The following is a 24230-nucleotide window of genomic DNA, read 5'->3' as shown; positions in this document are numbered from 1 at the left end:
TAACAAACGCTGGGATTGGTTTACCATGTACAGTACATGAAAGAGTTGTGTCCTGATGTGACCTTTTTTAAAGTGCTCCTCCTGTTAGCCTCATAACTTGTTATGATACTGCTCAGGTGTTGCATGTGATTGATGGTGTGACTCAGTGTCCAGGGATGTACACAATAGCTGTTGTTGAAAGTAAATCTATTGTAACAAAACAATTCAATATACTCTGGTTAATTTCACACGGTTAAAGGTGTGATACAAAAAAAAGAAAATAAAAAAAAAAGAAGGAAAAGATAAGTTCTGATAAGATAGATTTTTCAAATATTATACAATGTATAGAAATAAAATGTACATGCATAATGAAATACAATTTTGCTAATTTCACATTAATTAAAATAAAAAGGCAGGACAGAACTGAACAGTAATGAAAAGGATGAACTAAACCATTTATTTTGGCACACTCCTTTAATTGCAGACTCCTCAGGTTGTTTGGTGCGTGCCCAGGCTACAGTATGAGACTGAACTCAAGTGCAGATAATACCTTATTGTTCGGTGCCAATAAAAACATGATTATAAATGTCAGATTGTATGAAAACAGCGTTATGTACAGAGGACTAGAATAGTTGCAAAGTTTTACGGGTGCATGTTGCTAAAGTAAAGCTCAGTCATTACCCAAACATTACCCTGCAAGTCAAATTGAACGTATAGATGGAGCTGTTCTGTCCTGGTAAAAAAAAAAGTTTAACAATTATGGATATACTGTACAAGATCCCTCTTTTCTTTATGGTTGTCCAGGAAACGCAGAAAGTAGACTCACAACTTCAGGGTTGGGTGATAATTCTCTTTCACATAAAATGATGTGATTCATTGTTAATAAAGAAATATTGATTAAAGCCCTTTTAAGTCTTTACAAATACCCATTTTGAGTTCAAGCAATCCATGCAACAGCTGTCTTTTCCCTTTATTGTCATGTGACATATTTTTTACGTGGCACTTTTCAGCTGGTTACAGTGGAATCCATTTGAACCCCACAGATTCACAATTTCTGAGGCCAATACCAATATCAATATTGATATTTGAGAGTTTGAAAAATGTGATATTCAACACAAAGAAATAACATAAGCAAGCACTGTTGGCAAGAATGCCTTATCTGAATATTTCATTAGTTTTGGGAAACATGCGTATACGCTTTCTGAGAGAGACAAGCATCTGTCGTGTCTGTCCTTTGCTTATGAAGCTGCAGCCGGTTGGTTTGGCTTAGCTAAAAAACTAGCCTTGCTCTATCCAAATATTATACAATCTGCCTACCAGCTCCTCTGAAGCTGACTTATTAAACCTACGGTAACTGATTTTTCTAGCCACTGGGGGGCAGTGCAAACAAATTGTGAACACAACATTAACAAATAATCATCTTTTTAATTGATATTGAAAACTTGTTAGTAAACAGTTGCTTATTTACACATCCAGCAGTTAAGGAGAACCATTAGCAATCATTTGTAGTCGTGTTTCTGACCATCTATTGAATGTAATTCCAATATTCACTCTCTTTTAGCTCCGTTTTTGGCCTCTACCAACTCCTGCAGGCTTTTTAGCGGCTAAATGCTCCACTCTATTTGCCAGCTAGTCACTAACTGTCTGCTGTTTGGTGCTGAGCCGGTAGTGCACACTTTCCAAATGACCTCAAACATTCCTTTGGCATTTCTGTACTACAATTTCCTGTTAATTATTGACCAACATAAATGCTGATGAATGCTTGTTCAAGTCCACAAACGGACCAAGTACAGAGTGCGGACTGGTAGTTGGAGAGGTGCCACTTTGCTGACTGGGCACTGCCGAGGTGCCCTTGAGCAAGGCACTGGACCCCCACACTGCTCCATGGGGCTGTATATATAATGTTTATACAGTAGCTGCACACTGCTTCTAATACTAGGATGGGTTAAATGTAGAGTTTACCTTTTTTACTGTGTGTGCGGTGCTGTGTACATGTGTGACGATGCAGATGATTCAGTTTGAATCCTCCATTTCCATCCTCAGACTTCTTTAAAGAACTACATTGGTGTGAACTGTACGTCTAAAGTTTAGATGTACAGTTCACACCAATGTAGTTCGCGTTTAGATTCTAAACAAACCTTCAGCGAACACTAACTGTAGCTGCTCCCTTTTACAAAATATTTGTGTTTTTGATTATAGCTCCTGACCCAAATCCACCAAAGCCCTGTACCAGATCCAAGTCATTATTCCCCAAGGGTAACCACATTTGCTGCTTCTGGGTCCAAGTTTTAAAGAAATGTGCCTTCAGTAACACTTGCAGACAAATGCATATTTAGACAACAAAGAAGAGATTAAAAATTGCATTTGATACGTCTAAAGTAATGTAACAAGCACATTTTCAGGCTGTATCCTCACGGTGTATTGTGGTGCTGTTCTTTGGGGACCTGTGTTCCTCTGGAGTCCCTTTCGTGTTGTGATGCTCCACAAAAGACTTTAGCTTTCTCTCGGATAGGTGTGTCTTTTATTCACAAGGCTGTACAAAACAGTACAGTTTATAGCCTGAGGCCATAACAAAAACTGATCCATTACAAAACCTGTACTCGGAAGAACAATAATGAGACTTTTATCACATCATAAGATCTCTGAAGAGAATGTCTTGTGATCAGATCACTGACCCTGCTCCTTCATAGTCCTAAGAAAAATAAAACACTGTTTGTGTGTATACATTATAGTTTCCTATGCAACACACTCCCTGCCCACACGCAAGACAGAAATCAAGTGTTTTTCCATTGCACAGCATCATTATCAGCCATTAACCTTGCATTATCATAAAGTTGTATGCTATGCTAGACCAAATGTGGAATGATTGCTAATGCAATACTGGACGTTTAAAGCTGACTGCTGTAAATGTGGCAACAAGAGGAGACAAAGTCAGAATCAATCTGGCGCTCTGCTGGTAACCATCCCTATTCCAGTACAATACACATGATAAACAAGCTAAAATAAATGATTTCTTCTGAGATCCATATCGTCACATTATTAATACAACCAAGCTGCAGGTTAAAAAAATCCTCATCTCGGATATTTGTGACAAATAACTTATACAACCCTAGTCCACCATTGCTTAAGTCAAATTCCACTATGCATATGTATGTATAGAAACAAACAGTATTTCTATTATTTACAACCATACCTTAAAACCAGTAAATTGTGGCAGAGAACCGGCTGTGAATTAAAATAAAACTACAGCTTATAATCAATAGACGGTGAACTGGAGTTTACATTTTAATAACTGTGTGAAAAAAATAAGCTTATTTTAGATGAATTGTTATTCAAATTCAAAACGCATGTAAAATATATTAAAACAATGAAAAATGAAAGCCCAACTCATGTTGCACTGTTGTCTGAGACGTAGCCTCACACGCCCCGGTGGGGGCGACAGTATAAATGGAGAGATCTCTTAGTCGATAGCAAGACAGAAAATGAAGACTTACAGGTGAGTCCCTGCAATAACTTTATCACCCTTTTTTGCTGGCGGTATCATACTGTAGGGTATATGTCTTTATAATGCATTGTAATAAAGACACTGCTTTGATGAACATATTTAAATGTGTAAAATGATTTTAAAAGATTTTCTTATCTTATATTCAACTACGGAGAAAAATGCAGCAGTTTATAAAAACTGTAATTTTGGATTCATTTGGGTCTTTAAATCAAAATGGACATATGAGATATGATTTAAGGGGTCTTTAAGTTTATTTCTAATTTTCTTGATATGCAAAATGCAGTGTATGTTTATGAGGAAGTACAGCTAGTTCGTTGCATCTTGAAAATAATATTTTCAAATGCAACTGAATTGATGGATATTAGTAATTTCATGTCATGTTTTTTGGAATTTATGCATAAATCATAACAGCCCTGATTGAAGCATGTCTTTACTTTTTTCTTTTAAGGGATTGCTAACTCTATGTTACATAAGGCGCTTATGTAACTATATTACCTTTGTAGGCTTTTCCCTCGTGTACAGAAAGTTGAAAGAAGATGGTGAACGCCTTGGTTCCCATTGTTTTGCTTTTTTCTCACAGGATCCACACTCAGAATAATAAGGCTGAGCATCCTTGTGTGTCAGCTTGGCCTCTTTATGAGGACAGAGGCCCAGATACGATCCGAGTGCCTTCTTAGCACTACAAACAGACCTCCAGGTGTGTGGCATTTCTTACATATATGCCTTAATTACTGTTATTTTCATAACCTCCATTGCAGTTTGATTTACATAATACTTTTTTAAATCCCTCTCAGAAAACTCGGACATAACTGTGGTCTGTGGCACTGAGCATATGGACCTGAGCATCTACCTTTGCCCGATGTACCAAGCATTTTACAATGAGACTCTGATGGTCCTCAATAATCAGATAAACACACCTGAGTGTTATGGGACTGCTGACTGGAGCGTGGACCCACCAGTCTTAAAATTCAGATTCCCCATGAATGAAAGTGCTGTCTCATCCTGCAATAATAACTTTAAGGTATTCTTCACAATAACGTTACAACTGTGTACACCAATTAAGGCACTTTGTCCTACAGATGTATTGGAAGATGTAATGCTATGACAGTTAAGAGTTTGGTGCGATGTGGTAAAGCTTTGCTTTTTTGTAAGTTTTGATGGAATTGAAAAGCATTATATAAAAACCAAGGAGTCATTATACATCTTGAATTCATGCATCAAAGAATTAATCAGAAAACAGATTTAGACTAATTTCAGTGAAATGTATGTTTGTTTTTTCAATAGATAACCAATGAGGTTGGGACTGGAGAGTTTTCTGACTTCTCAAAGGTCCAGTTTGTCAACATCTCTGGCACTGTTACCTCAATAGACCCCACTCCGGGTGTGATCACTTATCTCCCGCAGATCCTGTATAAGTTCTCCTGCTTCTACCCGATGCAGTACCTCCTGAACAACACTCAACTAAGCGTGTGAGTATGTCATGAATAACATTTAACGCTGCATGTGAAATCAGCAGGACTGAGCTACATTTTGATTCACCCAAGTTTCTTTTCATTGAATACAGATCAGGTTTCAATCTTGCCATACAAGACAACAACGGTAGTTTCATCAGCACACTGAGTATGCAGCTCTACCAAGTAAGTCCTGCTCTAGCCTTTAGAATTGAAGAGAGAGTATTTTTCAAAATGTTATTATAACTTGATTTTTTTCTCACTTCTCTGTGGAACAGGATGCACTGTACCAAGATAAGCTTGATATGCCACAAACAGGACTAAACCTGAAGACCAAGATTTATGTTTCAGTTAAGGCTACTAATCTAACAGAAAGGTATTTAAGTTGTGACAGTTTACAGTAAACCACAAGTTACATAAATAAGAAAAAACACTTAAAATCATCTGTCCTCACAGGTTCAACGTGTTGCTGGACAGATGCTATGCAACAACACATCCATATCTCATTCCCGGCACCTTTTATGACCTTTTTGTAGGGTGAGTCTCATATAAGTTGCTTCTACTTCCACATGTGCAGTCACATTACCTGTCTCTTTTTCACCCAAGGTGTCAACGTGACGCACAAACTAAGTTGGAGCTCAATGGGGTGACTAAGGAGGCACACTTCTCCTTTGAGGCCTTCAGATTTGTGGAGCATAAAAATGAGACAGTTTCCACTTTCTACCTGCACTGCATCACCAGGCTCTGTGAGGCGTCCACGTGCAGCACATTGTTGCCTGTGAGTAGACACGAGATTTCTTTAAAAAGTACTATATCACAAATCGGTACTTACTGTCGTTAATTCATACATCAGAGTTGTGATTGTCTTTTTTCACTTTGAACAGGACTGTACCAGCGGTACCGGCGCACGGAGGAAGAGAGAGGTCCAGGATGTGTTGACCAACACTACCGTCACCTCGACTGCCATTGCTGTGGGAAAACAGATCAGTGGTGCGTCTTTAGAGCAAAATTTAATAAACAAAGATATCCCTTTATCTTATCACAATAAAATGTTACATGGTGAAAAAAAAGATACAAATGGTCAAGTATATTACCATAAAATTTACAAATTTGCTCTGTTAATCCGATCAGACATGATGAATAACTACATACTAGTAATAGAAAGGATTTGTCTTTCTCTCTAGAAAAATTATATTATTAGATTATATTATTAAAAAATAAACAAGTCCTCCAAATTAAAAGACAAAATACATAGTTTGTCCCTGCCTAGAACGACACATAGAAGCCCTTTCTGATCTGGCGCCCCATACGGGCAGGTCGACACATTATTTTTGTGCCTTCCAAAACCGTTAAACACAACAGTTGAAAAATAACAAAATTCTTGTTTTATTATGTTACAACATCATGGTCAAGGTTTAGTAAGGTTTAATTAAGCACAAAAAATTGCTTGGCAATGTTTAGTGAAAGATCATGATGTTTAATTTCCACAACCAGGCTTTGTCTCTTGAACGTAAACATGTGTTGTTTTAGGGCACTTAGTGTAACGACTGAGGTTGTTGTTTTCTTGGGAAAATAGTTAGAGATTTTAGGAAATATGCTAATTCGCTTTCTTGCCAAGAGTTAGATGAGAAAATCGAAACCAGTCTCATATCTGTATGCGTCATATGAAGCTACAGCATGCAGCTGCTTAGCTTAGCATAAAGGAAAATATTACTGGAAATGGAACCTTTAGACAGAGCCAGGCTAGCTGTTTCCCTCTGTTTCCAGTCTTTATGCTAAGCTATGGCTTAAAGGCTCCTGGCATTAGCTTCATATTTAGCAAACACACATCAGAGTTGTATCAATTTTGAATCTAACTCTCGACAAGAAAGAAAATCATTGCATTCCCAAAATGTCAAATTATTTATTACATTTTATCAACAATAACTCAAAAAGTGATTCCTGTCAATTATTGATCATAGTTTTGGTTACATTTTCCAGGAGAAGCTCAAACTTTCTCGGCTTCTTACGGTAAGAATCTTGGTTTTCCTTGGTCACTACTTTCTCAGTCAGTAATTAGCAACATGAATTAATATTCCCATGAAGTATAATACTGTGTGATATCTTCATGATTTCGTCTTTCCTGCTCACACAGGTACGCCATCTGAGAGCAACTACAGCAACCCCGTGGTGGCTGTAATCATCTGCATCGTCATCCTAACTGTTCTCCTGGTCGCCATGGCTGTTTACTTTGCACTGTACATCAGACAGAGAAAACCAGTCTTTCAGTAACATACCCTGACTGAGAGCGGAGTCCATTCACCTATCTCCCAAACTGACAGATTAGTACGTCATCATCTACAAAGCAAGAACTTTATGCTGCACAGGTATTAATGCAGTCATGAGAAACAATAGTCAGGTTACTTTTTCCCATTACACAAACAGCATTATAACAAAGTGGTCAGCAGTAATCTAGGCTTGCTTTATAATCATTCTAAATCACATAGTTCATTAATGTGGAGATGATAGCACAGCATTTCTACCATTATTGTGTATTTCAATTAGGTGCTAGTTTAAATGATCTTTTCCGGTATTTAATGAATGATGGCATCTTTTGTTATCAGTTAGAAATGATGTACTTTTAAAATGGTTTCAAGAAGAATGACGAAAAAAGTAGTCATGCTTTGTTCTTTCATAAAAGACAATATCAAACTAAACATTCAAAAGTTGTCCGTCTCTTACTGTATGGCTGAACAGACTGAATCAAAGAGAACAGGTTGGTGTAAATATTGAAAAACTGGATGATATTAAGTCAAGTTGGTTGCTTATGTACAGATCTAAATAATCGTTTTTACAGTACTCCCTTGACGGTTTGAATTTAATTAAATGATGACTTTAATATACTGCACTGTATAGTATAGACACGAATGTGTCTGACAACCTGATTTTGTACAAAAAAATCTCTGGGTTATCTGCGTGTCTTTTACTTTTCGGTCATTTAATTAATAACAAATATGTTTGGTAATATCCACCACTAAAGTACAACAAAAACTGAAATTGTAAAGACTCTGAGGTAGCTCCTACATTTTTACCCGATCTCACGCCCTGTTTCATAAAGAATTGTTGGGTCAAAATCTATATTTAAGTTTTAAAACCTTTAATATTTAAGTTAATTTCACATAGTACATGTCTTTACATCTGCAATAACTGATCTTTTGGCCACTTTGGGGGCAGTGGAAGAAATTTATAAACATCACCTTTAAAGTTGGTTTGGTGACAGTCATGAAGCAACATTAGCATTAATTTGGAGTTGTGTTTCTGACCACCTGGTAAATATAAATCCATTATTAATTCCCTTGTAGCTCAGTTTTTGGTCTCTATCAACTCCTGAGGTAAATACAGTATGTTGCTCTTTAGCTACTAAATGCTCCGTTCACCAGGTAGTTGCTAACTGTGTCTGCATAATGGAAAGAACTCAAGTAAGTACTTATACTTTACTCGAGTATTTTGAGTAACATTATGATGTTTTATGTATAAATTAAGATTAGACTTTATTAATCCGGTGGAGAAATGTACATAGCCTACTACCCATCAATATGTAAAGTATTTCAAATTAGCCTAACCTTTTCCAGCTGCAACACGTGATGTACATATTAATGCATCAATATTCATAATACAATAATATAATATATATAATTCTGAAGTGGACCATTCTGCATAATGAGTACTTTTACTTTTGGTACTTTTAGGATATTTTAATGCTAATACTTTTGTACTATCTTGAATGGACTTGTAACAGAGTATTTCTACACTGTGGTTGTTGCTACTTTTACTTAAGTAAAAGATCTGAGTACTTCTTCCACCACGTGTCAGCTGTTTGGTGCTGAGCAGGTAATGTACAATGGGCTTTTTCACTGAAAACAGCTGCCTGCTATGGGCAAAAACAACACTACGTGAGTGGTGAGATTTAACTAAACAGTGAAGTTGCGGCCGGACAGCTAATCAATGAGATACAACTCACTATAAAGCTCCATAAAGCTGAGGGGAGCTGCAGATTCAGGTGATGATTCTCTGTAACCCCTTTAACATTGTTATTTGATACATTGTTATAGAAAATCTTGACATAGATGCTTTAAATAAAACTAATTTCAGTTTGTGACTATTCAAGTGTTAGTATGATCCATTCAGGATGAATTGGAGTAGCTTTGGTGATCCCCATCAACAGGTCAAGATTTCAATTTGTTCAGTTTTTTGGTTAATGAACAACTGCCTGCAAAGCTGTACCTATACTGTGTGCTAATAAGCTAATGTTAGCATGCTAACACGCCTAACTAAAGGCCCTGTCACACATATCCGTATGACAGAAACGTATGCCAGCGCATACGAAATATCGGCAATAGGTTGATATAAATTAAGGGTAAGTTGTGATCATTTGAAGGACGCAGACGTTACGCCGAACACGCCAGACATACACAGCTCCGTATGGCAGAAACATGCCGGCGTATATGAAAAGTAGCTCAAAATACGTCCAACTTTTCCACAGCGGTGTTGTAGCTGACGTATACATAACGAATACATAACAAATTATTATACGTATGTGAAACATATTGATAGTGCATTATTTACTTATACAAAACGTATCAGAGCGTCTGGACAACGGAGCTGGAAAAGTGCCATCTGGTTCACGTCATGCTGGAGAACGGCTAACATGCTGAATGCTAGCTGTACTGTAGAAACACGTTTAATAAATTACTCCGTCGTCAGGCATCATCTTAACATACGGTAGGAATAGGTTATCCACTCGTTATCAATAAGTTGGCTGTAGGATTCACCGTCAGCCGACGTAGCCTATATCTAACGTTCCTCTAACGTAGTCACGTAGGTATTCACGTAGCTATTTGCGTACTATATTTACATAGGTAAGTATTCACGTAGGTATTTGCGTACTATATTTACATAGGTAAGTATTCACGTAGGTATTTACGTACTATATTTACGTAGGTAAGTATTCACGTACTACGCATTCCGCATTCATGTATGTCTAACGTCACGTAACATCTGCATATCTTATGAATCAAACGTTGGGTACGTTCGGTAATTTTGAACATGCTCAAAACATCAGTGTTCAACAACGCACCCCAGTGTAACACAGCGAGCTCTTAACGAATACTACTTATACCTTACCTTATATCAACGTACACCAGCGTGCTGCCGATATTTTGTATACGCCATATGTTTGTGTACGTTATGCATTCGTTGGACATTCGTCTGACACATTTTGTATAAGTAAGTGATGCGCTATCAATAGGTTAGACATGCGTATCTGTATACGTTCACTTTTCCGATCCGATGAAAGGTTGGACATATTTGGACTCTGACAAATTTTCATATACGCCAGCATACGGATATGTGTGACAGGGCCTTAAGATAGTAAAAATGGTAAACATTATACACCTGCTAAACATCAGCAGGTTAGCATTGTGAGTATGTTTGCATGCTGACATTAGCATTGAGTTTAAAGCACCACTGTGCCTCACCGAGCTGCTAGCATGGCTGGAGACTCTTACTGCGTATTCACATTATACCCAGACAAACTGGTGATGCTGTATAAACCCAAATACAGGATATTGTAAGATGGTTTACTTGTTTATCTGCTGCACACACCAGGCTGTCATAACTGCAATCGCCTATATGTAAAAAACCTATTTGTGATAGTTTTTTTGTGATTTGTGACCTTTTAAACATTTTAAAGAAAAAGGATCACAGCTGGTTCATAGTTTCACAATCCAGTAAGTGTCCTATTTACATCACCACACTATGGGGTATTTTCATCTTTTCAATGTATCCAAATAGTTCAATGAACTGGTATTATAGTTTGTATCTTTTATCAAAACATGACAAGGGTTATATTTCATATAGGTCATTTATGTTCATACAAGTATCAATGAGTGTTTACCAGCATTCATCTTATGACAGGGACACCACTGTTGAGGAAGTTCTTCTTGCTTTAATGTTGACGCCCAGCTTATAATACTCTTTTGTCTGACAAGTTTCTTCTTACACCTTTTTGTTATGTGGTTGCCAGTATAAAATGGAGAAACTCTGAAACAGACAGCCAGACACGAAATGAAGGCTTACAGGTGAGTTGATTACCTTATTCGTTTTCCATTTTGTTTAAATACCAAATAATATACCACTGTTGCAATAAATGGAGAAAGAAATACATATTTACACACTAAAAATTGTTTCTTAATTTCTTTGGGAGTGAATGTCACTTTTAACTAGTTAACTATTAAATGTATCTGATAAATAATGCATTCAGTGTCATTCTAATGTGAAGAAAATAAAGAAGTGCAACTTAATTTTGTGTGGATTCTATGATAGGGAATTATGGTAATTTCATATAAATTTCCAATTTCTTTCTGATTTATGATCATGCATAAATCATTACAAAGTTCAGCTAGAAATATGTCTTGTGTTTTTTTTCCTATTATAGCACAGCCACGAGTGACTTAAGTAACTCTGCCGTAGCTGCCGGCTTTGTCCTAGTGTAGGTTGATCTGTGGTGTGTGACCATTTTTTAAAGACATACTTCCTCTTGAAAAAAGTTAATTATAATAAGTTAACGTTTTTTTCTGTTTTCTCACAGATCCACATTCAGAACAATGAGGCTGGTCATATTTGTGTTCCAGCTTAACCTCTTTATGAGGTCTGAGGCCCAGATACCAGAAGCTTGCACTATTAGCAATACAAACAGACCTCCAGGTTTGTGGCCGTTTCATTCATATGTTCGTTAGTTACTGTTATTTTCACACCCACATTTACATAATCCTTTTTTTTAAATCCCTCCCAGAAAACTCGGACATAACTGTGGTTTGTGGCACTGAGTATATGGATCTCAGCATCTACCTTTGTCCGATGTACCAAGCATTTTACAATGAGACTCTGATGGTCCTCAATAATCAGATAAACACACCTGAGTGTTATGGGACTGCTGACTGGAGCGTGGACCCACCAGTCTTAAAATTCAGATTCCCCATGAATGAAAGTGCTGTCTCATCCTGCAATAATAACTTTAAGGTATTCTTCACAATAACTTTATCTATTGAGACACTTTTCTCCTCAGATTTATTGGAAGATCTCATGCTATGACAGTTAAGAATTTTCTGTGCATAAGGATTTTAAAATACATAATCGTTGGTGCTATGTGGCAAAAGTTTGCTTTTCGTACATTTTGATGTGAGTGTCAGTAGTATATGTTCGTTTTTTCAATAGATAATCAATGAGGTTGGGACTGCAGAGTTTGCTGACTTCTCAAACGTCCAGTTTGTCAACATCTCTGGCACTGTTACCTCAATAGACCCCACTCTGGGTATGATCACCTATCGCAGGAAGATCCTTTATAAGTTCTCCTGCTTCTACCCTATGCAGTACCTCCTGAACAACACCCAATTAAGCGTGTGAGTATGTCATGAATAACATTTAACGCTGCATGTGAAATCAGCAGGACTGAGCTACATTTTGATTCACCCAAGTTTCTTTTCATTGAATACAGATCAGGTTCCAATCTTGCCATACAAGACAACAACGGTAGTTTCATCAGCACACTGAGTATGCAGCTCTACCAAGTAAGTCCTGCTCTAGCCTTTAGAATTGGACACAATATTTTTCAACATTTTATTATAACTTGATTTTGTTCTCACTTACTCTGTGAAACAGGATGAACTGTACCAAGAGATGCTTAGTATCCCACAAACAGGACTAAGCCTGAACACTATGATTTATGTTGCAGTTAAAGCTACAAATCTAACAGACAGGTATTGAAATTAATAGTTTGAATTCACTTTATCGGCAAGAGTTAGATGACACAATAGATAGGCCACCAATCGCATGTGTTTACGCTAAATATGAAGCTAGAGCCAACAGCCTCCAGGGAAATATCCAGTCTGGCTTAGTGTGAAGTGGGAAAAAAACAAAAACATCTACCAATGCCTCTAAAGCTTGTAGGCTTTGATGATGACTATACTAGTTCTACTCCAGCACCTCATCTCTGTTCAAATCACAACTTGTTTTTTGTTTGTTCTGTACAGGTTATACAAACAAGATAAAACGTTTTAATTTCTGAGCTTTCGATAGTTGGATTTCTTCTACTTTTAGTTTGAGCCAGTTTAGCAGTTTCCCCTATTTCCAGTCCAAGCTAAATTTAGCAAAACTAAGCTTAGCTTAGTTTAGCCCGTTGGCTGGTGACTGTAGCTTCATATTACACTTAGATAGGATATGGGCATCAATCTTCTCATCTCATCATAAGTATATTTGCCAAATATTTGATATTAGTGAGAAATAACTCTTCTACCTGTCTGTCCTCACAGGTTCAACGTGCTGTTGGACAGATGTTACGCATCAACACGTCCATATCCCATGCTCAATACTTATTATGACCTTTTTGTAGGGTGAGTCTTTAACTCTTACGCTCAACTAGGCGCTGCGCTGTCACATTACCTGTCTCTTTTTCACCCAAGGTGTCAACGTGACAAACAAACTAAGGTGGAGCTGAATGGGGTGTCTCAGGAGGCACACTTCTCCTTTGAGACCTTCAGATTTGTGGAGCATAAAAATCAGACAGTTTCCACTTTCTACCTGCACTGCGTGACCAGGCTCTGTGAGGCGTCCTCGTGCAGCAGTTTAATGCCTGTGAGTCATCTCACAACAGTCACTTTACACTCTTTAAGGTCATTTAAACATGTCTTGTACTAAGTTTTATGGACATTTAATTTATCTGATTTTTAGCTGGTTTTCTAAAAGGGCACATGATGTAATTTAAAATCTCTATCTCAGATCACACACAGTATATGAAGCATACTTCTGATGAGCACATCTTAACAGTGTCGAGGCCAAAAACAGATAAAGAAATCCTGCAAAGATCAAATCTGATCTATTTCCCCGATGTCGCAGTCTTTAGGAGAAAGATTGCAATCAGTTTTTTTGTGTTTTGAACAGGACTGTGGAGCTTCCTTACGCCGCTGGAAGAGAGAGGCCGAGTACGTTTCAAGCAGCACTACAATCACTTCGCCCGCCATCCTCGTTGGCAATCTTAGCACTGGTGTGACTGTCGGGCTGAGACCCACAAATATTTCGTCATCCTATCAGACTGAAGAAAAAGACAAATATAAAAGTAAGCAACAGAGGAATCAAACAATGTTATCGTCCTTGGTTTATTGTATCTTGACCTTTTGCACTGTTGAGTAGATTTGTTTTATGGGAAAAATCATGTGGTTACATGTTGAGCTTGTTAGTTGACCTCAGAAATAGTAATTAAACAAAACATGGTCTTTATGAACAAATTATTTTACTTAGTCGTCTTGAAACTAATTGATGTCTCCTTAGAAGTTGAGCTTGACAGTTATTTACTTACAATATTAGTTGATGTCTTAAATGTTCTCCTTTTTAAACAAAAGAAGAGAAAAGAGAACATTTGCTGGATTTATTTTTATTAAGAACCTTTGTGTCTTTCATTTACCATATTTAAAAAATATATAAACTCAAAATAGCTCAATTTTGCCAACAAACAAATATCTAGATAATCTTTTTGCCATTTCATGCCCGAATGTTGCCTTTATTTGATAGTGATAGTGCAGAGAGACAGGAAATGTTGGGAAAGAGAGTAGAGGAATTATATGCAACAACCCAGGGACTCAGTCCCACTTTTGCCATAATTCACAGTTACTTGTTGTATCTCATTTTAATCAAGCTCTTAATCATGCCAGTTGTAACAAAAAGATAATCAGGTCAAATGCTTTTTCAGCTGATCAACAAGCCGACTCAGTTCTTGATGGTAAAAATCTGCAGTGAATGTGATGTTGTCTTTGTGCATCTGTGTGTCTTGGACAATGACGTGTGGACTACTTAAACAGTCAACACTTTTAATATAAATATGCAACATTTAATAGGGGACACATGCAGCATCATAACATGAAAGTCTTGATGCTTTTTGTCTTTCTTTCTCACACAGGTACATCATCCCTGAGCTGCTACAGCAGCCCCGTTGTGATGGGCGTAATTGTCTGCAATGTCCTCTTAAGTATTTGTTTCTCCGTCTGAAAACCGATCAGAGAGAGACAGACAGAGAGAGGAGTTCCCTGATCTCTATGAGATCTCTGAGACTGTCTTCAACATCTGATGTCCACTATGTTGCAGAGTGAAAACAAGTCATGAGGAAAGTGGCCAGGACTATCGTATTGTAATACTGTAGAAAACAACAAGGTCGTCAGCAATTATCTATGCTTACAATTCACAGGGTTGTTTCACCAAGATCATATTCTGTGAATAGCTTTTGTTTACTTTGCACAGGTTTTGAGATTTCCACTGCCAACCCAACACAATGAAGGCCACTGAAATGTGAAACAACATTACAAACTTATAAAATGAAATATACTCAGGAAATAGTACATATTGTATGTAGCTGTTGACAGTGTATCTGTTTATACAGTAAGTGAGCAAATATAGGAGGTTTTGTTATCTGGGTGAACCAACCCTTTACAAATCATTACATCACTTGTCAGTGTTGGATTTATACATAACGCACTCTCCCGAGGGGTTTGTTTCCACCATTTGGTTTTCTATTATTTCCTAGAGCACCTATGGAGGTTAAGAAATACAGTCACATGGTTCTTTCCAACTTTTCCCTCTCGTGTCTTTACTTCATTTTTCATCAGAGTATCGAAATCCTTAGAAAGCATTTCTCGACAGAATTTAAATCTTTAAAACAGTTCATTTATTGTGTTTTTACCTCTTAAATATTACTGTCTTTGCAGTATGTTAGTTTGGCATATTTTGACTTATTTGAAACCAGTTTTTGCAGAGTTCAGCACTCTTAATGGGAGTACGTCCTCCACCCATTCATTCGGGGTTGCCATCATGCGCTCCCACAGGGCCGCCTCAAAGGGAGTTGAGTCCATCCAGTCGACCAGTGCTCCATAACTTCTGCCTACAGGGAGACATAGAGACAAATACAAGCATTAAAAGCACACATGTTACACTTCTCAGATCGTTTCATGTAAGTGTTTGAGGCCCAAAGAGTTCAAATGATTAAATGTAACACAAAAACAGCAAAGATTAGAGAAATGCCTGAAAAATAAATCTAAATGTTTGTATTAGCACTTTCTTTTCTTCTTTTTTTCCCCATAAATCATCTCACAACCTCTCCGATTTATCTTCCCTAAGGTTTTGAACCACTTGACTAAACTACCAAACTTAAGTAGTTATATAAGTAGTTATACAAATAGCTATAAAGTATTTAAAATAAAGTGTATACTGCGCATTGATGCCTCTGTAATTATTTATAATATTTTTTGACATACACTGACAGGGGCCATTTTTCTGCCTAATGAGAACTTTTGCTTTTGAAACTTTGAGTACATTTTGTTTACTAGGATTTTAAATGCATGACTTTTTTTGTAACATTATATTTTTGCATTGTTGTATTGCTGCCACAAACAATTTAAAAAAGTCATCTTGAGATTTAGGAAACGGTGGCCGGCATTTTTCATTATTTTCTGACATTTTGCTGGCCAACCGATAATGGCTAGACAAATCGATAATGAAAATAATTGCAAGTTTCCCTCCCAAATTCAGGCGATTGCTGGATGAACGTTGACCGAAGAAATGTATTACATGTTTAGTTTTTAGCCATCTGACAGACTATAGTCCTCCAAATAGAAATATCAGTGAATATAAGTAGTGAAAATGAAAAAGTGAACAAATTGGTGACTCTGTGATTACTGCTTTTACCTCACAATGTGAGCCCCAATTAAGCTGCCTGACACATTTCTGCCACCTCTGCTTTTTCTCAATTAATACTTTTAATATCACCACATTTTCTCCAGCATTTCTTTTTTTGATGTGTGCAAGTATACAAGAAAATTAAAAACTAAATAATAAATCTTGACATATAATATTTGAATGAGTCATGTTTGTTATCAGTTTGTGTATTTTGAAGTTAAATGGCCCTCTCTCCTCTACCAGTACCTGTTCCAGCTCCAATCCTCAGGCCCCCCAGCAGGTTGCTGGCTAGTCTGTCTCGGTCCCAGACGGTGAGCTCCACGCAGGCTTCTGATAGATCAGCCTGTCTGATGCCGTCGTACACCATCGTGTGGTTAAATGCTGGGTCTACTGTCCTCCGCAGGACACGCGTCTTCTGGCGACTCTTCCTGCTTGTGTCCGGCAGCACAAAGCTTGAGATGAAGGGGAAAAGGAAACATGTTGACTGATACAGCGGAAAACTTCAATTGATGGAGTAAGTTTTGGGACATGTTGGGAAAATATGCTTATTGACTTTCTTGCCGAGAGTTAGATGGAATACCATCATGTCATGTCTGTCCATTCAATATGATGCTAACGTTACCGCCAGGGTTAGCTTAGCTTAGCATGAAGACTGGAAACACGGGGAAACAGCTAAACAAAATCCACCTACAAGCTCCTTTAAAGCTCTCTAATTAATATTCACATGTACATTTTGTTGGTTTAATTTGTACAAACATTGTGTGAAAACACAGAGTTAAATGGAGATACCAGGAAATCCCTGTGTCTGGCAAATGAATAGTCCAGCACATTTCCCCTCTGTAAAACCATAAATTATTGTTTTCTCTGCTTGTTTTTATGCATCATAAACTAACCCGATATAATGTGTTAATTAGGGAGCTTTAGAGGAGCTGGTAGTCAAATTCTTTACCTTTGGACAGAGCCAGGTTAGCTGTTTAACTAAGCTGACTGCTGTAGCTTCATATTCATATATATAATACACAAACTTGACCTTGTCATCTAACTTTCCCCAAGAAAGCAAATAAGAATAGTTCCTAAAATACTCGACTATTTCTTTAACTTAGCTGGATGTTTTGTGCATACCACTTAACATATGGGTCGATGGTGGCCCTAATTAGAGGCAGGTTCTTGCATTCTTTCATCCAAATGTGAACCTCTCCGGTGCTTTGACCCTCCTTAACTAATCCTAAAGGAAGAAATGACAAAATGTAATAATTATTTAAAGAACCTTGTCTATAGAATGGCTGGGATTGTGGATAACAAATGATTACATACAACCAAGGCCTTTGGTTAAACAATAGATTAACTGTGTGCAGACCTTCACTGTGGATGATCTCTGGCAGGAAACGCAGGGCTAGTCTCATCTCTCCTCGACCATGTGATGGCGCTAGAGTGGGTGCAGTCTAAAACGTTTGATGGAGTATAAATCACATAAACATTAGATCCAAAATTCATCATGACGCTCGAATACTCCTTTGTGCACAAGTTATACAATAACTACAGTGCATATGATACAACCAGCTCAAATAGACTCCTGACCACAGGCTTTGTTGGCTGACCACATTCTTAGATATTACTTTCTTCTTCTTACCCTTGCTTTCAGGGGTAAGTAGTTCATCTGGGTGTGGTCAAAGTCCCACTTGGAGAGGTCCACGTCTACCTCGCCCAGGAAACTGTTCCTGCCAAACGTATCGTTATGCCAAACGGAGATAATGAGAATCTGGGTTCTGAGGTACTCCATGCGAACACGATACTGTAAGGACAGGGAAGAGCGAGATGCTTTTGTTTGTTGAATATCATGCAAGCCAAGTATTCAGCATTACAGATGGGAAAGTGTCTGTGTTTGCTTCGTACTACTGGCATTATATCTGTAGATTCTTACTCTGAGGATCTCGTTGAAAGTTGGATTTAGTGTCTTCTTTTTAACAGATGTTTTCCTCTTTCCCAGATTAGCTTTGTCAGGGACCAGGTAGCTTTTGACATACCTTAAAAAGCAAAAAGATACACCATTTTTAAAGGTGCTGTATAAATACAGTTATTATAATACCATGTGGAAGTAGACACAGTTTGTGGACAAAATGTATTTTTCCAACAACTGATAAACTGCAATAATTATTTCTATCATGATAAATAATATACTGTACGTTTTTCAGACTTTTCTTTCATAAAATTTGAATTGAACATTTTCAGTCCTACTATTTTGTATTGATTCATTCTCAACACATTCTCAACACATAAATGTCTGTAATGTAATTAGTAGTATTACAGTTTGTTTTGTATCCCAATTGCCTGTTTGTGCATGTAAATATCATCCTGCTGTCGGGCAGGTGTTTCTTTAGCTCGACTTGTGATATATATGATATGATATATGAATATGATGATAAACATGGTTATGATCTAAATCTAAATGCTGAAATTAAATTGAAAATCACTGGAGACAAATCTCAATGGCTTGTTATCGTGACAACCCGGTAGTAACCTGCTTAAGTGGATTTCAGGCATTACATTGAATTTCTATCAGCTGATTATCTAAAAACAGCAACAACATGTACGGAACGGAAATGTAGTGGATCATATCGGCTTTACTCCGAGGACCTGTTTCTTTTAACTGTTCCAAAAGTCCGCACAGAAATGGGGAAAAGGGTGTTTAGTTACGCAGCTCCGGCTGCTTGGAACCAGCTGCAAAATGAGCTGAAACTCAGAGAGCTGGTCTCTCTGAACAGACTTAAAGCGACTCTTAACGACATTGAAGCAGGCCGCTGTGTCTGTAAATGCTTTGATTAATGTTATGATTGTGATTGTGACTGTTTTTGATTCGTCTGTCACTGTGCTGCTGCCTATCTTGGCCAGGACTCTCTTGAAAAATAGATTTTTGATCTCAATGAGACATATCCTGGTAAAATAAAGGTTATAAATAAAAAATGAATTATTCCTTTCACAACTTTTAAGTTCTGGTAAAGATACTATAAGACTTTTTTTCTTCAAGCCAATAAAAAAATATCTCGTGTTGTTAGCAATTCTGATGGTACATGTGATATTTTGTTTATGTTTGTGTTTTATGTTTGAGTTGGCATGGACAGAAACAGTGTAAGCATGTGCCTCTACAACTTGCTGGAAATGAAACAAACACAAAAACAGTCCCCACAATCAGAAACCTGGATACTGTTAAACTGGAATTAGGCTTCTCTGTGCTTCACATAGGCGAAGACTGTGGCTCTTTCTTTTATACGTGAATGTTTCCATTCGTTGTGTTTTAATAACAGTAACCAGGTTTCTCCCTGCTCCATGTAAACATCCTGACTATGATCAAAATCAGGATGAGACTCAAAGCTGGCGTCCTAGAGTGAATGTAAACACGCCAATTGTCTTTTAGTGGTTGTTAAATGACACATCAACGGCCATTCATCTTAATTAGCAGAGAATGAACACTACATATAGTCTCAAAATATTTATCCTAGAATGTCAGGTACAGTACTCACGGATCTGAGCGGCCCCTCTTTGGGTCGACTGCAGCCAGGTCATGGCACTGAGCCACAAAGATGTGAAACTCTCTGAGCTTCTGGATGTAGTTGATGGAGAACTGGATGTTTCCCTGAACCTCTACATTCCCAAAGTCCCCACTGTACATGGTCATCACACTTCCACTCAGCTAGAAGCACACAAAAACAAGTAGACAAACATTGCATATCAATCATATTTGTCATTTGTAATTGTTCTATTGGATAATTAGTGGTTTTGGTTTTCTAATTTAGAGCGCAGGAAGGAGCTGAACCAATTATATGCATTCAAATCTGTTTACAGGTCTTAGGGAGAACTACTACATTCACATGAAATAAGTTGTATAAAGTCTGCGTGAAATTTGATACATTGCCTCAGATGATGTCACTTGAGTCAGCGTCAGTTGGGGCTGAAGACACCAAGTTTGAAAATGAAGAACAATAAGTGATCTTACCAGACCTCTAGCCCTCATCTCTGTTTAAGGCTAACAGCTTGAGGGCACATTAGCTGCAACTACTAGCATAACACAGCTGAATCTCTAACCAACTGTCAGGGGCCGAGTTGCATTGTGGGTAATCTAGGCACCAGGTTCTGACAAGGAAGAAGAATGCGTGCAAAAAAACAAATCGCATACTTTTTCTTTTCACTTTTAGTACATAATGCAGCTGCACTTATGTAACAATTGGGACATAATACTTTGTTATAACATTGAACTTTGACCCTCTTGCTCATATATCCGTTGCAGTCTTTTAACAAAATTAGAAATTTCAATGAGCTGTCAATATGCATTTTTTTTGGGACGCACTAAATCTTTTTCTTATGCAACAAATATCTCTGGTTCTGCTTTAACTTTAATCCCTTAATGTCAACTCAACATTGTGAGATGACAATGTTATAAGAGTTCGATGCTACATCGGTGGAGTACTCTTTGTTTATGTGCTTGACCATCTGGTCCCTATCATGAGTTTGATGACAATAGGAAGCCCATTGTTTAAACTCTTATAAACTGAGAAGGGCATAACATGTGTCTTGTTGATTGAAACAGTGATACCATTCCTAACAAAGAACAAATTATGGGTTGATGTCAATCTTAATTTAAAGCGTAAAAGCAAACGAGCAGTGCAGTTTCTGAGAGTAGTGTCTGAGTGTTAAGCATGCTCATGCTTTAGCGATGCATGCTGCTGTGTGTAAACATACAGAAGACAAAGACGCCATGCCAGAGGAGCCGGTGAGGCTATTCAAAGAGCTGCCCGTCATTAGTCTTCCTGCGTGGTCACCGTCTCCCGTGGGGGAGTCAATGTCGCTGCCAGCGTCCTGAAACACAGAAAGCAGCCACAAAAAGCTCTGTGTGCAGGGATGCAGGGTAAGCTTTGACCTACTGGACTAAAAGATGCAGGTGTGGTTTTACCTCCTTCTGTAAGAACGAAGGAACCGATTTGCTCATATTCTTCAGGTGCTCCGGATCCGAAAATAAAGATGCGGTGGGCGACGGGATCGATGAAGCTAAAGAGTGGTTGATTGGGAGGCAGAAGATACACAATCTTGACTCATTTGCTTGCAAAAATATCCATAATAATGAAAGGCATTTTTTTGTTACCATCACTAATGCGTCTCATGTCAGCAGTTGGGTCTTGCCTTCTTTCTTGTCCTGTGAAAAACAATGCAGAGATCACAGTCACCCTAAAATCATCTGTGCATATGGACAATCTGAATTTGAATCTGAAGTTGAGGACATGCTCACGTGGCGATAAGGATGCTGTGATGTCCTCCATACTTTTAGCCAGATTTTTAGGACGTGCTTCTGCTCGCCGCAAAGCTTTCCGTACAAGGTTTTGACCCTGGACAACATTCTCACCTACAGAGAAAAAGCAGGTGAGGGTTTTCATACTCCAATTGGTTCATGCAAATATTTGACATGACATTAAACAGTGATATTGGATAGGCAGTATGTTTAACAGCGACAGAGTCTGTGTTTGTGTTCTGACTCGTAAAATTGAGTTTATTTTGAGAGCAAATGTGATCTGAATACATTTAGCTAAAGTGTTTTGCTCATTTAACGTCATTTAATGGAGTGCTTTAGAAGTAGGAACTGAAAGATAATGCAGATAATGAATGCTACTTGCGTAATACATAGTGTATGTTGTTAGATATACATGTAGGTCTTTGGAAATGTTATGAACTTGTTTGAGGGATATATACGCACAGCCCCTGCTTCAAAGCTATTCAAACTACTGTTAAAGAAAGCTGACATGAAGCTGCTTAAAATATATATATATTTCTTACTGCGTGATGTCAGTGAAGTAAAAGTGAAGTATGGCCCAGCCCAAAAACTAAACATGGGCAGCTGACACTCAGTGTACTCAGTGTTTAAAGAGATTTGCTTACGCCAACACAGATAACCCGGACATGATATCAAGGATACTGCTGGATACAACCCAGTGATATTATTCGTCCATGAGTCTGGAAATAAACAGCACTATTTTCGATACATTGTGGGAATTATGTATATATGAAATTTCATAAAACTGAAAGAATACATTTTATTAATTTCTGTTAAATGTTGGCTATAAAGGAATCCTACATGTTCATTCATTCTTGACTTAAACTGCTTTTTATAAAGTTGTTTTTATTCTGTTTTAGTTTATTTTCTATTCAAACTTAATATCATTTTCTTTCTGTGTTGTAATACTCATCATCATTAATTCTTAATAAATAATACATGGAACAGCTTTACTGAGTGGAAACAAGTTAATTAATCTTCATCTCTCTTCTTCTCGATCTCTAAAACACATTTACATTTCTGCCACTGTAAAATCCTTTATTTCAAGGAATATTCTTTCCTTTTATTTTGACTTACTTTTGCTCTGAAAAAGCTATGAAAAGCTTAGATAATACATTTGGTGTGAAGGACATAAGAGTGCAGAGGTTTTGATCTTTTTTTCATTGCTGTCTTGTGCATCCAGCACCTTCTTCTGTTGTGTTACTGTTTGCTGCTCTTGGAAAGTTTTCATCTTTTTTTTGTGAGTTTTGCTACTTTTTCATTATCTGTAATTCTTTTTTTACTTTTTTATTTAAACTATATTGTAAAACATCTTTCAATATATTGAAAACCGCTATATACAATTGATTTATTATAATATATATTATTACTATCATGTGTTAACGCACTGTTTTTAAGATGAAGAATGAACTTGTTTTGAGCAGAATGGGACAAATACTCTCAGACTTAAAGACAGGACTATGATGAAATTCAATTGCGGTGTCAAGAATAGCTCAGATTACAATATTACATGCTTAAGGTAACAGAAATATCATGTGTAAGTAAAAGTTGTTTTTTCTGTACCTTTTATATGAATTGTGATTGTGATCATCTAGTAAGTATGACTTTGCTGCCATCTTGGCCAGGTTGCCATTGTAAGAGAGATGTTATCTCAATGGGTTTTATCTGGTTAAATAAAGTTGCATTTTCTGTTTTGACTTACAGTAAAAAACTGCGTCAGACGTACGTATTACCCTGTAAAACCAAAGTAAAGTTGGTGCTCACGGTTTGAACTGTTCCTCGAGTTGGACCAGCTTTCTGAGGTGCTGCTCACAGAGGACTCCGGACCTGTGTCTGAACTGCTGTAGTTTGCCCACAGGGGGCGCTGACTCGTCTTGCTGCCCCTCGTGCTGTAACGCTCCTCTGAGCTCACCGGAGTACTGGCCCTCACCGGTCCACTCAGGTCAAACTCATACCTAGACTTCCCTTCCGACCCCTCTTCCTTCACAGCCGGGGTGAGGGAGGTGTGGACGCTGGTCTTATCTGTCATGCCCAGGTAATGCCGGAAATCTCTGGGAACACATGCCCGTGCACGTGGAGTCAGAGTCTCAGTCTCCTCTGATGATCTCCTCTGTGAGTCGCCTTTTTCGGCGTTCTGCCTCTGCTTTCTGCTCTGGGAGTGGACGGGGCCGACATTCATTTTGAGCTCTTTTTCATCAGGAACACTCAGAGTGAGCATGCT

General features: G+C 37.8%; 3 protein-coding genes across 4 annotated transcripts; 2 read left to right on the top strand and 1 right to left on the bottom strand.

The window, feature by feature from the left end:
- Nucleotides 1–696: 696 nt before the first annotated feature.
- On the top strand, nt 697–7206 carry LOC115017809 (zona pellucida-like domain-containing protein 1). The gene is made up of 11 exons (XM_029446503.1): nt 697–715; nt 4065–4181; nt 4279–4505; nt 4769–4953; nt 5049–5121; nt 5214–5311; nt 5392–5472; nt 5542–5713; nt 5820–5925; nt 6916–6945; nt 7070–7206. Exons 1-11 carry the CDS (start codon nt 697–699, stop codon nt 7204–7206), a joined length of 1245 nt encoding a protein of 414 aa, XP_029302363.1.
- Nucleotides 7207–11579: 4373 nt separating this feature from the next.
- On the top strand, nt 11580–15012 carry LOC115017808 (zona pellucida-like domain-containing protein 1). Its single transcript, XM_029446502.1, has 9 exons — nt 11580–11679; nt 11768–11994; nt 12190–12374; nt 12470–12542; nt 12634–12731; nt 13284–13364; nt 13434–13605; nt 13912–14086; nt 14924–15012. Exons 1-9 carry the CDS (start codon nt 11580–11582, stop codon nt 15010–15012), a joined length of 1200 nt encoding a protein of 399 aa, XP_029302362.1.
- On the bottom strand, nt 14854–23841 carry LOC115017695 (synaptotagmin-like protein 2). Of its 2 annotated transcripts, XM_029446369.1 has the most exons (12): nt 23774–23841; nt 21971–22084; nt 21827–21877; nt 21638–21732; nt 21427–21543; nt 20211–20380; nt 18614–18716; nt 18323–18484; nt 18050–18134; nt 17815–17917; nt 16939–17144; nt 14854–15898 (listed from the first exon to the last, which is right to left on the bottom strand). In XM_029446369.1, exons 2-12 carry the CDS (start codon nt 21999–22001, stop codon nt 15750–15752), a joined length of 1272 nt encoding a protein of 423 aa, XP_029302229.1. In that variant the 5' UTR covers nt 22002–22084; nt 23774–23841; the 3' UTR covers nt 14854–15749. The 2 variants fall into 2 exon arrangements, with proteins under 2 accessions (XP_029302229.1, XP_029302230.1); XM_029446370.1 differs by lacking the exons at nt 21427–21543; nt 21638–21732; nt 21827–21877; nt 21971–22084; nt 23774–23841 and adding an exon at nt 20684–20725.
- Between the last annotated feature and the right edge of the window lie 389 nt (nt 23842–24230).

The sequence above is a fragment of the Cottoperca gobio genome, chromosome 13 (genome assembly GCF_900634415.1).
Source record: "Cottoperca gobio chromosome 13, fCotGob3.1, whole genome shotgun sequence".
Taxonomy (NCBI): domain Eukaryota; kingdom Metazoa; phylum Chordata; class Actinopteri; order Perciformes; family Bovichtidae; genus Cottoperca; species Cottoperca gobio.
The sequence above is the reverse complement of the archived record's forward strand: the minus strand, read 5'-3'. Positions and strand labels throughout refer to the sequence as shown.